At 37.6% G+C, this 15,558-nt stretch overlaps 1 protein-coding gene across 14 annotated transcripts in view; it reads left to right on the top strand.

Annotated features, from left to right (window-relative positions):
* Positions 1-15,558, top strand: part of GAS7 (growth arrest specific 7) — a 337,244-nt gene that overhangs the window by 297,026 nt on the left and 24,660 nt on the right. For all 14 annotated transcript variants that reach the window (XM_001371424.4, XM_056817434.1, XM_007482981.3 and 11 more), the window contains one exon: positions 672-746. In XM_001371424.4, the coding sequence (XP_001371461.2) occupies positions 672-746 (75 nt within the window). The remainder of the gene's footprint in view (positions 1-671; positions 747-15,558) is intronic.

Here is a 15,558-nt window from a genome sequence, read left to right as displayed (position 1 = left end):
TGACCAGGAAAGCAGTGAGTGAGTGACTGAATATTGTTAATAAAGAGGCCGGGTAGTTCATGCTGATTCTCAAGTCAGAAGACCTGGGTTTGGAACCTTTTTTTGCCATTAGCTTAATCTCTCTGAACCTTAGTTTTCTCACTTATAAGATGAGGAAGGTTAAATACATGATTTCTTATATCCCTTCTAGTCTTAAATCTGTTTTTAAAGAATAGATTTAATATTGATATTCTGGGATATAATACAACCAACAATCATTTTGGGCACCTTTAGTGACACACTTAATGCAGAGGTTTCAAATGAGATAGAAACCAAGCCACCTCTAAAATATATAATGAACTATGTTGGAAGAAGATGGGGTTAAGACAAGTGTGTTTTCATAGAACATTGTAATGAACTAAATGCAGACTACTGGATAACTATATTTCCAAAGAGACAAGAATGAAAAGGTCTGGTGCTGGGAAAATTTGACTCTTTGAATCTTTAAAAGATCAGCAAGATTCTCACTGAAATTCCAGACCAAATTTCCAAAAGGGTAAAGAGATATTACAAAAGAGTGAGGGCAGGAGAGAAGAGAGAAAAGCCATAACCAGCACATCTTTTGGTCTGTAGTACCATTGGACAAACTTCTATGCTGTAGAAATGATTCATTGGGTTTTGTGTCTTTTCAGAATTAAGATTGAAGAGGAATATGCCAAGAACTTAGCCAAGCTCTCTCAGAATTCCTTGGCAGCTCAGGAAGAAGGGTGAGTTTTGGGGTAGGAGTGGTGGGTGGTGATGAGATGGGAGAGATTGGGGATAGGGTTGGAGGAAGTTTTTCAATTTCCCTTTTTGTCCTAGCTTCTTGCTATTATTACAAATATGATATGCTTGGAGAAATCTCTTTATGTCAACTTGAACTCTAGCTTCCTTTATAGATTTGGCTTGCTTGGATCCCTCAATGACCTTTCTATTTGCCAAGTTACTACAGAGGTTTTGGACTCTGTCTCTTGTCATTAAAATTTCTAGAGCAAGAAAAGACATTTGACATCTTGAGATTAAATATTCTTAGTCTTTGTGAGTTTGTTTTGTTTTGTTTTTGACATTTTGGTAAGTGTGTTTCAGTATAATTTTCTTTTTTTAATGTATTCTATTTTATGTATTTAAAATATTATTTCAAGGAATACATTGCCGGAGGAGTCTGTGATATAAAAATGATTAAGAACCCCTAATGTAGGTTAGCCCCCTCATTTTATATGGGAATGGAAGTGATTTGCCCAGTGAAACATTGGTAGCAAAGAACAGAAATAGGTTTCCAATCCAGATCTTCTGACTTGAGGCTAATGAATCATATTTTTCTGTAAACCCCAGTCTGTCTATCCAACACCTCCAAGATGATGAGACAGTGGTCCTCTTGCAGAGTCACTTTCTTGTGCTGAGTACTCACTCTGGGCTATCATGGCAGTCAGGACAGCATGACACTGCCATCTGGAAAACCTGGGCATTAGCCCAATTACTTATAAAAACCTCTCTTTCTAAAGTGAGCAAAAGCTAATTGCTCACATGTTGGAAAACATCAGCATAACCCCTATTAGGTATCACAGAGTATTTTACTTAAAATCATTAACAGATTATATTACTGCAACATTCAGCAGTCTCCAAACTCCTAAAAATCTCACGTATAAAGGTAATAACTGCAACCCTTTGGATTGTGCTGCAGCCCATGAGGTTGGTTGGGTCAGCCACCTCAATTAGAATTATAACATCTCAAACATCAAAGGTTCAACCTGCACTTGACCTGGAATCCACCCTATGACATGCCTGCCGAATTATCCTCTAGCTTCTGTTTGAAAAAAGTAAGGCAGACACTCCTAGCTTCCATGGTGGTCTATGTCTCCTTTGAGTAGCTTTAAGTGGTAGGACTTTTTTTGGCTTTCTGCAACTTCTACCCATTTCTAGAAATAATAAGTTCCTTGTCAATATGATAGCCATTTACAAAGTGCAGTGCTCTGAGCTTTGTGGTTATAGGAAGAAGACTCAACCTGATCAGCTCCTTTCCTGAAAGACCATAGAATTTTGGATCTGGAAGGGAACTTGATAGGTCATCTAATCAACCTCCTATCCAGTGCAGTAACACCCCCTGCAGCAACATCCCAGGCAAGAAAACATTTGTACATCCTTGTTTTCAATCTAGCAATAAGTTATTAGATGGAGATGCATCACTAAAAACCTGGCCTCAAATCAGGAAGACATGGGTTCTTGTTCTACCATTGATATTCTGGCTATTTGACTGTGCACAAGCCTCTTAATGTCTCAAGACTCCAAGCAGCTTTCTAGGACCAAGTTGCGGAGTAGGTTTGCATCTAAATAGTGTTTCCTCATGGAAAATTTTCTATACCAAAGAAATCACCAAAACTCAGGTCCAAAAAACCCCAAAGCATTCTATTTGAGTATTTCAAGAAATCATAAGCTTACTATTTCATGGGACAGTCTTTTCATTTTTGGATAGCTTTGATTGTTAGAAATTTCTGCTTTCTGTTGCTCTCTGTTTAATTCCTTCAGAAAGACAGGAATTTCCAATTAAATGTGTCTTCAATTGAACCAAATACTTTGTCCAAATATTTAAACAAGCAGCATCCTCTAAAGAGTTTTTCCATCAGGCCTGCTGGCTAAGGTTGTACCATTCAAGGTTTGTCTTTCCTGATTTTTTTGGCTACTCAAATGAAATTAATTCCTACTCCAATGCTTTTCCTCCTACCACTTACCATCCCCCATCCCCACTTTCACCCACCCAGTTCATCAAGCACTGCCTAGGGATATGTTAATACCTGGACAGTTTGGGGAATCACTGTGGTCACTGGCAAATGAAGTTCTAACTTAGTCCAGGAATGATACTATCCTAAACACACCGACATACCACTTCCCCTAGCCCCCAGAAGCCTTTCAGCTCACAGCTCTTCTAACTGGGCGAATTCCAAGTACTCTTAGTTCTGCCAATGAGTACAATGTATGCTTCCAATATGAGCATCCCCCCCCCACCCCCCGTTCTACAAATAGGCATGCACTGCCATGACCTACACAAATACACATGTTCCTGCTCTCTGTCTGGTCTATTCTTTTACTGTGGCTATGTAGCTGCTTTGTTGTTTTTCAGATGCTCTGAAATTTTGACTATATCTACTTGTTTCCTAAAAGCAGTTCTGGAGCCTAAGACTCTGTAGTGACTTTAGATATGCTGACTGCTGAAATCTGAGCTGCTTTTGCAATTTAATATCTCCATGTAAATTTCACAGGACATATAATTAAAGAAATAAGATTATTTATTCTATCCATAGTTTTCTCTCAAAGAGAAAAGTAGGGGTATTAGAGAACCTTCCTTATTGGCAGTTGTGACAATTACAAGCATTTTAATTTAGTATTTTAAAAATAGTTTACCTCCATTCTTTGTAGAAGCTAGACTGTGGAAAGAATTAACAGACCCTTCATGCCAGATTCTTAACTAGTTTGCTGATTTTATCCCAATCCCATCAGGTGTGATAAAGTCTCATCAAATATGAACATACCCCCTATTTGGTATCATTTAAATTCATTCAGTGGCCTTTAGTCCTTCCAAACTGATTAAGGATTTTTCATGCATAGTTAAAATGCTTTTGATTGAGATGTGAGGTTTTGATTGAGATTGAAATATGTCTTGTTTATGGCTCTTGATTGGTTCATTCAAGAAGTCCAGCTGCTCTGTAATTTTTGAGGTAGTGTTATGAAAATCCTATCTTATACTCTCCACTCCCTCCCCCCTTTAATATTTGCTGTCCACAGCAAATTTACTGGCATGGGTTGGCAAAATTCATAGTCCCCAATCCTGGATAGCTCCCTAGTGATTCAATAAGCTTTCATATTCTTTCTGCAAGCTTTCCTCAGTGTCTTATAATAATCTGTGTGATACTTATTCCTGTTTAAAAAAAAAATAGTTATAATTCTCCCACCGCTACCACATTTTAAAATCTTGATGGTGGTGAGGGGATAGGGAAGAGAGGATGTGGAAATTCTGCCCATCTTCTTGAGATGGGAAAAAAACTACAGCTTCAAGGTTCTTTAAATTAAGCTAAGTCAGGCCTCTCCTGTCTTATAAAGCAGTCAAGCCTGTTATATGTCACCCATTTTTGGAATGTTGCAGATAGCCAATGATAATGATGTTGATGATGATGATGATGATGATGATGATGATGATGATAGCTATAATAACTAAAAAACATACAGTGCTTTAATTTTTGCATAGCACTCTACAAATATCTCATTTTATCCTCAAAATGATCTTGGAAACAGGTGCTATAAATGTTATTCCCATTTTGAAAATGAGGAAACTGAGGGAGACAAGTTAAGTGATTTTCCCAGGATCACACAGATAATAAGTTTCTGTATTTGAACATGTCTTTCTTACTCCAGACCCAGCACTCATAACAATAGTGCTGCCAGGTTCTTTGGAGATTATTTAATATACTCTAATTTTATGGGTAAGAAAACTGAGACAGGTAGATTGAAGAGGCCCAGCCTTTTCTAAAATCCTCTGTGGATTCTTTTACCTAGGAAGGAAGCCTAGGGGGGAGAGATAGAGAGAAACTGTGCATCCCACTGACCCAATTTATTATACCTTTTCAGCATTGGGGGTTTTTGGGGTTTTCACTGAACAAAGGAAATGGCAAAGGTTTTTACATAAGATTATAACTTCAATTACAAATATAATGAAAAGGTGGTAAAATGATTGTACAGCCAGGTACCCATGAAGAGTAATTTGCAAGTCCTTCCTGACTAGTGAAAAAACTTCTGTCTTCCCAGAACCCTGGTCAAAACCTTTTTCATAGGCTGACCACTTTTTCAGATGTTAAGTGTCTTTGACATTCCAAAAGATCTTTACAACTTGTCTGCCAGCTTTCAAAATACAGATATTAATAGAGGTTTAATTTTTAAATTCAACAAAATTTTAACCCAATCGAATTTGAGCATTCAGAAATCAATCATGTGAAATATAAACATATCCACATAAGTATGATCTATGAACACTTTTGCTCATGAGTCAGATTTTAAATACATTTTTAATATCTTCATGATTCATCATTTACTGAAACCCTTCATAGATTAAGTAATTTAGCAATCATTGTTAATAGCTTGTTTTTTTTTTCTTTTCAAAACTGTTCATGGACTTTGTTTACCTTTTGAGGAATATTTCTTAATCTTGTAGGCTTCCTTAAATTCTATATAAATCATAGATATCAAAACTTTTAAATATTCAGTGCAAATATTTTCCCCCCTCAGACCATAAGTTTCCTTCTTATTCTAATTTTATGGGTGTTACACAGAACTTTAAAAAATATTTTGTGAAACCAAAATTTTGTTTTTTTTCATAATATTCCCCAAATTGAGGTTGAGGTCGGTTTTGAAGGAAAACATAACTTAGAAAGTTTATATGAGGTAGACCAAACACTTGGAGGTTATACAAAAGCCTCACAAAGAATGAAGCAAATTAGATATATATATTTTTTAATTTTAAACATTATTTTATTTGATCATTTTCAAACATTATTCACTGGAAACAAAGATCATTTTCTTTTCCTCCCCACCCCCCCTCCCACCACCTTTCCCTCTCCCATAGCCGACGCACGATTCCACTGGTTATCACATATGTTCTTGACTCGAACCCATTTCCCTGTTGTTGGTATTTGCATTAGAGTGTTCATTTAGAGTCTCTCCTCAGTCATATCCCCTCCACCCCTGTAGTCAAGCAGTTGCTTTTCATCTGTGTTTTTACTCCCACAGTTTATCTTCTGCTTGTGGATAGTGTTTTTTAGATCCCTGCAGATTGTTCCGGGACATTGCATTGACCCTAATGGAGAAGTCCATTACCTTCGATTGTACCACAGTGTATCAGTCTCTGTGTACAATGTTTTCCTGGTTCTGCACCTTTCGCTCTGCATCACTTCCTGGAGGTTGTTCCAGTCTCCATGGAATTCCTCTACTTTATTATTCCTTTTAGCACAATAGTATTCCATCACCAACATATACCACAATTTGTTCAGCCATTACCTAATTGATGGGCATCCCCTAGTTTTCCAATTTTGGGCCACCACAAAGAGTGCAGCTATGAATATTCTTTTACAAGTCTTTTTCCTTATTATCTCTGTGGGATACAAACTATACTATAAACCAGGGCTATAGCTGGATCCAAGGGCAGATAGTCTTTTATCACCCTTTGGGCATAGTTCCAAATTGCCCTCCAGAATGGTTGGATTAATTCACAACTCCACCAGCAATGAATTAGTGTCCCCACTTTGCCACATCCCCTCCAGCATTCATTACTTTCCATAGCTGTCATGTTAGCCAATCTGCTAGGTGTGAGGTGATACCTCAGAGTTGTTTTGATTTGCATCTCTCTGATTATAAGGGATGTAGAGCACTTTTTCATGTGCTTATTAATAGTTTTGATTTCCTTGGCTGAGAACTGCCTGTTCATGTCCCTTGCCCATTTATCAATTGGAGAATGGCTTGATTTTTTGTACAATTGATTTAGCTCTTTGTAAATTTGAGTAATTAAACCTTTGTCAGAGGTTTTTATGAAGATTGTTTCCCAATTTGTTGCTACCCTTCTGATTTTGGTTACATTTACATTGGTTTTGTTTGTACAAAAACTTTTTAATTTGATGTATTCCAGATTATTTATTTTGCATTTTGTAACTCTTTCTAAGTCTTGCTTGGTTTTGAAGTCTTTCCCTTCCTAAAGGTCTGGCATATATGCTATTCTGTGTCTGCCTAATTTTTTTATTGGTGTAGGGTGTGAGGTGTTGATCTAAATCTAATATTTCCCACACTGTCCTCCAATTTTCCCAGCAGATTTTATGAAATAGTGGATTTTTGTCCCAAAAGCTGGGATCTTTGGGCTTGTCATAGACTGTCTTGCTGAGGTCGCTTGCCCCCAGTCTATTCCACTGATCCTCCTTTCTGTCTCTTAACCAGTACCAAATTGTTTTGATGACTGCTGCTTTATAATATAGTCTGAGATCTGGGACTTCAAGGCCCCCTTCCTTTGTATTTTTTTTTCATTATTTCCCTGGATATCCTTGATTTTTTGTTCTTCCAAATGAACTTTATTATGGCTTTTTCTAAATCAGTAAAAAAATTTTTGGAAGTTCCATGTGTATGGCACTAAATAGATAGATGAGTTTGGGTAGGATGATCATTTTTATTATATTGGCTCGTCCTGCCCATGAACAGTTAATGTTCTTCCAATTGTTCAAGTCTAGTTTTAGTTGTGTGGAAAGAGTTTTGTAGTTGTGTTCATATAGTGCCTGTGTTTGTCTCGGCAGATAGATTCCTAAGTATTTTATTTTGTCTAAGGTAATTTTGAATGGGATTTCTCTTTCTAGTTCTTGCTGCTGAGCTGTGTTGGAATGATATAGAAATGCTGATGACTTATGTGGGTTTATTTTGTATCCTGCAACTTTGCTAAAGTTGTTGATTATTTTGATTAGCTTTTTGGTTGAATCTCTAGGATTCTTTAAGTAGACCATCATGTCATCTGCAAAGAGTGATAATTTGGTCTCCTCCTTGCCTATTTTAATGCCTTCAATTTCTTTTTCTTCTCTAATTGCTACTGCTAGTGTTTCTAATACAATGGCAAATAATAGAGGTGATAATGGACATCCTTGTTTCCACTCTTGATCTTAATGGGAATGGATTTAGTTTATCCCCATTGCAGATGATATTAGTTGATGGTTTTAGATATATACTGTTTATTATTTTTAGGAATGACTCTTCTATTCCTATGCTTTCTAGTGTTTTTAGAAGGAATGGGTGTTGAATTTTATCAAAGGCTTTTTCTGCATCTATTGAGATAATCATGTGGTTCTTGTTGGTTTGCTTGTTGATGTGGTCAATTATGTGGATAGTTTTCCTAATATTGAACCAGCCCTGCATCTCTGGTATAAATCCTACTTGATCATGGTGGATGACTCTTCTGATCACTTGCTGGAGTCTTTTTGCTAGTATCCTATTTAAGATTTTTGCATCTATATTCATTAGGGAGATTGGTCTATAATTTTCTTTCTCTGTTTTTGTCCTGCCTGGCTTTGGAATTAGTACCATGTTTGTGTCATAAAAGGAGTTTGGTAGAACTCCCTCTTTGCTTATTATGTCAAATAGTTTGTATAGTATTGGGGTTAGCTGTTCTTTGAATGCTTGATAGAATTCACTGGTGAATCCATCAGGCCCTGGGGATTTTTTCTTAGGAAGTTCTTTGATGGCCTGTTGGATTTCTTTTTCTGATATGGGATTATTTAAGAAATCTATTTCTTCTTCTGTTAGTCTAGGCAATTTATATTTTTGTAAATATTCATCCATATCACGTAGGTTGGTATATTTATTGCCATATAGTTGGGCAAAGTAGTTTTTAATGATTGCCTTAATTTCCTCTTTATTGGAGGTGATGTTCCCTTTTTCATCCTTGATGCTGTTAATTTGCCTTTATTCTTTCCTTTTTTTAATTAGATTGACCAGTACTTTGTCTATTTTGTCTGTTTTTTCAAAGTGCCAGCTTCGAGTCTTGTTTATTAGCTCAATAGTTCTGTCACTTTCGATTTTATTAATTTCTCCCTTAAGTTTTAGGATCTCTAGTTTGCTTTTCTTCTGGGGGTTGTTAATATGTTCATTCTCAAGTTTTTTTGATTTGCATTTCCAATTCCTTGATCTCTGTCCTCCCTAATTTGTTAATATATGCACTCAGGGATATGAATTTTCCTCTAAGTACTGCCTTGGCTGCATCCCATAAGGTTTGAAAGGATGTCTCACCGTTGTCATTTTCCTCAATGAAATTATTAATTGTTTCTATGATTTCTTCTCTAACTAACCGATTTTGGAGTATCATATTATTTAATTTCCAATTAATTTTTGATTTGGCTCTCCATTGTGATATGGAAATCACTTTAAAAGACTGATATATATTAATTTAAGGTCACCAAGGAATTCAGCTATGTAATTCCTAAATGAAAACTCAAGTCAGCAGTCATCCTTTTATGGAGTTTTTAATTACTAACAGGAGGAAGAAAGGTATGAGAGAGAGAGAGAGAGAGAGAGAGAGAGAGAGAGAGAGAGAGAGAGAGAGAGAAAGGGGAGAGAAGGGAATAGGGCTTAATACCCCCTCTGCTTAGGCTGGGCCAAAGGCCCAAGCCCTTAGATAGCTGAGGCAAAGAAAAGAGATCAGTCCCTATCACTCACGTGACCAAAATGGAGAAACAGTCTCAGGGGCCTCCACCTCCAGCCTCCTTCAGAGCAAGCCCTCCTCTCAGATCTCTCCAGGAGCTCTCCCTCCAGGACCTCTCTCCTCTCAGACTCCTTCAGAGCAAAACCTCCTCAGAGCAAAACCTCTCAGAGCAAAAAACTCTGCTCCTCTCTCCTCAGACCCTACTATCTTTAAGGAAACGATCTAATTTCCCTCCCCTCAGTTCTCACATCTACCAATCACTGTCAATGTCTCCCCTGTGCCAATGGTGGCTCTAGTTTAACCCAGGACAGCCCAGAGGTCTGTGGCTTTGCACATGTATGTTGAAGGTCATATTCTCAAGTAATTAAATCTTGATCTTTGCTGCAGCCCTTCCTAAATCCTGTTACTCTAAGTAGGGTGGAGATTGTATTTTCCAAAACCTGGTTCTGTCATTTCAAGTATCTCTATTGTATCAATTCTAAAATCAATCATGACTCAAAAACTTCCTGTTCTATGCTTAAGCATAGGTCAAAACCCTTTCCATTGTTTAGCAAAAGGTTTCTGTCCTAAAGTAGTCTTAAGTAGGGAGGAGAAGGATCCTCCCATGCCAAGGGGTTTCACATTCCAATAGAGTTCTTACCATCAGTAGGAAATTTTTTCCAGTATGAAATTTCCCAATGGGGAAATTTCAAACATTCATAAGTCTAAGAAATTTTAAGGTTTACACCATGTACCCTTACCGATCAATATTTTTATTGCCCTGTGATCTGAAAAGGCTGAATTTATTTTTTCTGCATTTGAGTGCCATGTTTCTGTGACCTAGTATATGATCTATTTTTGTGAATGTGCCATGTGGTGCTGAAAGGAAGGTGTATTCCTTTTTGTCCCTATTTATTTTTCTCCGTATGTCTATTAACTCTAATTTTTCTAAGATTCCATTCATCTTTTTTACCTCTTTCTTGTTTATTTTTTGGTTTGATTTATCTAAATTTGATAATGGTTGATTCAAGTCTCCCACTAATATGGTTTTACTGTCTATTTCCTCCTTCAATTCTCCTAATTTCTCTATTAAAAATTTGGATGCTATACCATTTGGTGCATACATGTTGATTAGTGATATTTCCTCATTGTCTATACTCCCTTTTAACAGAATAAATTTACCTTCCCTATCCCTTTTGATCAGGTCTGTTTTTGCTTTGGCTTTGTCAGATATCATGATTGCGACTCCTGCCTTCTTTCTATCAGTTGAGGCCCAAAAGGTCTTACTCCAACCTTTAATTCTAACCTTGTAAGTGTCAACCTGCCTCATATGTGTTTCTTGAAGACAATAAATGGTAGGGTTTGAGGTTCTAATCCAATCTGCTACTTGTCTACGTTTTATGGGTGAGTTCATCCCATTCACGTTCAAAGTTATGATTGTCATTTGTGGATTCGCTGGCATTTTGATATCTTCCCCTAGTTCTGACCTTTCTTCTTTAGCTATCTCCTTTTGAATCAGTGATTTACTTTAGGTCAGTCCCCCTAGTCCCCTCCCTTGATATGCTTCCCTTTCTAGCCCCTCCATTTTTATGCTCCCTTCCCCCCCCCTCCTTCCCTCCCTTTTTATACTCCCTCTCCCCTCCCCCTCCTTAATTTTCCTTTCTTTCTTGCCCTAATGGATAAGATAGAATTCAGGATCCCACTGGATCTAGATGTTCTTCCCTCTCAGATTTGATTTCACTGAGAGTAAGGTTTAAGTAATTCCACTGCATGCTCTCTTCCTCTCCTTCTCGTATGAGAGTTCTTCCCCTCCCCTTCCCATGTGTATCTTTATATGGGAAAGATTATTCTATTAAGTCCCCCCCCCCATTTCTTGAAGTAAATCTTAGTTTTATTGATGGTTCCCTCCCTCCCTTTTCCTTTCTTTGCCCCCACTTTCCCCAAATCTTCTTAATGCCCCAATCTTTCCCTATGCATGTTTCTTCTAACTACTCTTATGATGCATACAATTTTTGAGAGTTACACAAAACATTTTCCCCACATATTAATGTAATTTGATGTAAATGTAGTCCTTATAGAAGAGAGTTTGACTTAAAGAAAAAGATAAGATTTATCTCCTTTTCCCTTTCTTTCATATTTACCTTTTCATGTTTCTCTTGCTTTCTGTGCTTAGATATCAAATTTTCCACTAAGTTCTGGTCTTTTCTTAGCAAATGCTTGGAAATCTTCTATTTTGTTGAATGCCCATACTTTCCCCTGGAAGTATATAGTCAGTTTTTCTGGGTAGTTGATTCTTGGTTGGAGACCCAGCTCTCTTGCCTTTCTAAATATCGTGTTCCATGCTTTGTGGTCTCTTAGTGTGTTAGCCGCTAAGTTGTGTGTGATCCTTATGGGAGCCCCCCTATATCTGAAGCTCCTCTTCTTGGCTTCTTGCAGGATTTTCTCCTTTTCTTGGAAGCTCTTGAATTTGGCAATTACCTTCCTAGGGGTTGTCTTTTGGGGGTTTAGTATAGAGGGTGTTCTATGAACCCTTTCTATTTCTATTTTGCCCCCTTGCTCCAGAATGTGTGGGCAATTTTCTTTTATAATCTCCTGTAGAATAACATCGAGTTTATTGTTTATCTCTGGTTTTTCTGGGAGACCGATAATTCGGAGGTTGTTTCTTCTTCCTCTGTTTTCCAAGTCGGTGACCTTTTCAGTGAGATATTTTATGTTTTCTTCTAATTCATTAATTTTTTGGCTTTGCTTTATTGATTCTTGCTGTTTTATTATCTCACTTTCTTCGAGTTGCTTAATTCTGGTCTTTAGGGACTGGTTTTGCTTTTCAGCCTTGTCTGCCCTTCTATTGGATGTTTCCAGCTCTTTTTCCAATTGAGCAGTCTTATCTGTCAGACTGCTGATCTCTTTCTCCCATTTTTCTTTCCAGGTTTCCATCTTTTAGGTAAGTTCCAGTTTGAGATCTTCGAGAGCTTGTTGATAGTTTCCATTTTGGGAGGCATGTTCTGATTTTTTTTTTTGGATTTCCTCCTCATTCTCTTCTTTTCCATGGGTACTTCCACCATAAAAGTTTTCAATAGTCACCTTTTTCCCTTTCTTCCTGGAGGCTTGATTTTGGGCCATGTGAGCCATCCCTTTGGTGGTTTTATTCCCCTTTCCTTTTTGGTCTGGGGTCTGGGTGATATGGGCGGGTTTTCTATGAATTTAGGTTGCCTCAGACTAGTTCTTCCCAGCCTCCAAGGTTTCTTAGAGTGCTGGGCCCCTGATCACAGCCAAACTGCCCAGGTGTTCAGCTCCACCCAGATGCTCAGCGCAACCGCCCTGAGTACAGGTCCGCGGACCCCCTGTGCTCAGTGCAGGATTCTCCCATGAAACCGACCCGAGATGTTTTTTCCTGGCAGTCTTCAGATCCCAAGGACCCTAGAGTGCCCCCCCCCCCAGACAGAGACGTTCCCCACTCACTCGCTGTCCCAGTGAGAGCTCTGGTAGCTCACTCTGGTTTGGTGGGGGAGGTGGGGGGGGGAGAAGGGCAGCTCAGTTCACGTTTCTGTGCAAGCTTTACCTCCTTCTTATTATAGTGTGGAAATGTTCAAACCCCTCATACCTTTGCCTCTGTGGGGTACTGGGGAGTACTGGGGAGTCCTTCTGTTACTCCAAAGGTAATTTTTATGCTCCTTTGATGTAGTCTATTTCGTTCGGTGCCGGGGAGAGGAAGCGTGTGATGTCTAAATTGCAGCCATGATTACCCGGAAGTCCATCAAATTATATTTTAACAGATTGGAAAATGCTTATTAATGTAGGAACTATTTCTGGGTCAACTGTATGTGTAATACTAGGACAATCAACTTGCTAAGATCAAAACTAATAAAACAAAAAACAAATTAAAGTCAAAGCAGAGGTTTTTCAGCTAACATGATGATTTACTAAAAGAATCCTCTTTTACTAAATTGAAACAATAACCAATAAAGAAGCAGGATATAAAATAGACCCAGATAAATCATCAGCCTTCCTATATTACCAATATAACTCAGCAAGGAGAGATAGAAAGAGAAATTCCATTCATGGTCAATTTTTGTGAATGTACCATGTGCTGCAGAAAAGAAGGTATATTCCTTTTTGTCCCTATTTATTTTTCTCCACATGTCTACTAACTCTAATTTTTCTAAGATTTCATTCACTTCTCTTACCTCTTTCTTATTTATTTTTTGGTTTGATTTATCTAGTTCAGATAGAGGAAGGTCCAGGTCTCCCACTAGTATAGTTTTTCTATCTATTTCGTCCTTGAGTTCCTCTAGTTTCTCCTTTAGAAATTTGGATGCTCTGCCATTTGGTGCATACATATTGAGTACAGATATTTCCTCACTGTCTATACTGCCTTTTATCAGGATGTAATTACCTTCCCTATCTCTTTTAACTAGATTTATTTTTACTTTTGCTTTGTCGGATATCATGATTGTGACTCCTGCCTTCTTTTTGTCAGTTGATGCCCAACAGATTTGGCTCCATCCTCTTACTTTCACCCTATGTGTATCTCCCTTTCTCATATGTGTTTCTTGTAGACAGCATATGGTAGGGTTTTGGACTCTAATCCACTCTGTTATTCGCTTGCGTTTTATGGGTGAGTTCATTCCATTCACATTCAGAGTTATGATTACTAGCTGTGTATTTCCAAGCATTTTGATTTCTGCTCCTTTACCTGCCTTTTCTTCTTTCACTATTTCCTTCTAAACCAATGTTTGCTTTTGAGCAGTCCCCCTTGTTCCCACCCTTATTTTACTTTCCTTTCTACCCCCCTCCCTATTTATCTCCCCCTTATTTTCCCTGTATTCTTTCTAAAATTAACTCCCTACTCCCTCCCTCTCTTGTACTGCTTCCCTCCCCACCAGACCATTTGTTACCCTTCTACTCCCCTATAGGGTGCAAGTCTATTCTCTGCCCCCAATGGATTGGATTGTTTTTCTCTCTTTGAGTCACTTTCAAAGCACATAAAAGTTGAATATTTCCTGTCTCTGACCTCTTTACCCTTCCAGTGTATTGATGTTCTCCCCCCTCCCACCATGAGCTTCTTGATGACATATAAATTTACCCCCATTTGTTTCTTTTCCCATTTCTTTTAATATTAACCTATTTTAAGCTCTAGTTATATATATATGTATATATATATATGTATATATATATGCATACTCATGCATATGTATTTTTGCATGCATATATCTATATACTTATTTATGTCTTATCCTTTCATCCTATACAGTTTGTTGCTGTTCCCTCTAAGTATACTTCTTTTTGCTGCCCAGGTAATAACAACAGTTTTTAAGAGTTACCAATGATCTCTTTTCTAATAGGGATACATATCATTTTAACTTATTGAATCTCTTAATAAATTTTTTTTTGTTTTTCTTTTTTCCTCTCTTTTTTAATTACCTTTTGATGATTCTCTTGAGTTCTCTGCTTGGACATCAAATTTTCTTTTCAGGTCTGGTCTTTTCTTTACGAATTCTTGAAATTCTTCTATTTTGTTGAATGACCATACTTTCCCCTGTAAGAATGTAGTCAGTTTTTCTGGGTAGTTGATTCTTGGTTGTAGACCTAGTTCCCTTGCTTTCAGGAATATCGTATTCCATGCCTTTCTTTTTTTCAGTGTGGATGCAGCCAGATCCTGAGTTATCCTCACTGTGGTTCCTTGGTATCTGAATGACTTGTTCTTGGCAGCTTGTAATATCTTTTCTTTGGTCTGATAGTTCTTGAATTTGGCTATAACATTCCTGGGTGTTGTCAGTTGGGGATTAAGTATAGGAGGTGATCTGTGGATTCTATCAATCTCCACTTTCCCCTCTTGTTCTAGGATCTCGGGACAGTTTTCCTGGATAATTTTTTCTTGTATTATGTCCAGGCTTTTTCTTTTGTCGTGGTCTTCTGGTAGTCCAATTATTCTTAAATTGTCTCTTCTTGAACGATTTTCTAAATCATCTGTTTTGTGAATTAGATGCTTCACATTTTCCTCAATTTTTTCATTCTTTTTGTTTTGTTTTATAGTGTCCTGCTGCCTTGTGAGGTCACTTGATTCTAGTTGTTGTATTCTGGTTCTTAAAGATTGGATTTCATCTCTGGCTTTTTGGTCGTCTTTTTCCTTCTGGTCTGATTTTCTTTGAAGATCATCTTTCATCTGCTTTGCCTCATCTTTCATGTCCTTTGCCTCATTTTCCAGCTGGTTGATTTTGGCTTTCAAGACACTATTTTCTGTTTCCAGATGACTTATCTTAGTTTTTAAGTTCTTTTCCCAATTGTCTTCAGCCTCTCTTAATTGTGTTTTGAATTGCATTTTGAGTTCTCCAAAGCCTGTATCCAATTTGCTG

Source organism: Monodelphis domestica, chromosome 2, assembly GCF_027887165.1.
Source record: "Monodelphis domestica isolate mMonDom1 chromosome 2, mMonDom1.pri, whole genome shotgun sequence".
NCBI classification, from domain to species: domain Eukaryota; kingdom Metazoa; phylum Chordata; class Mammalia; order Didelphimorphia; family Didelphidae; genus Monodelphis; species Monodelphis domestica.
This window is presented reverse-complemented; position numbering and strand designations above follow the sequence as displayed.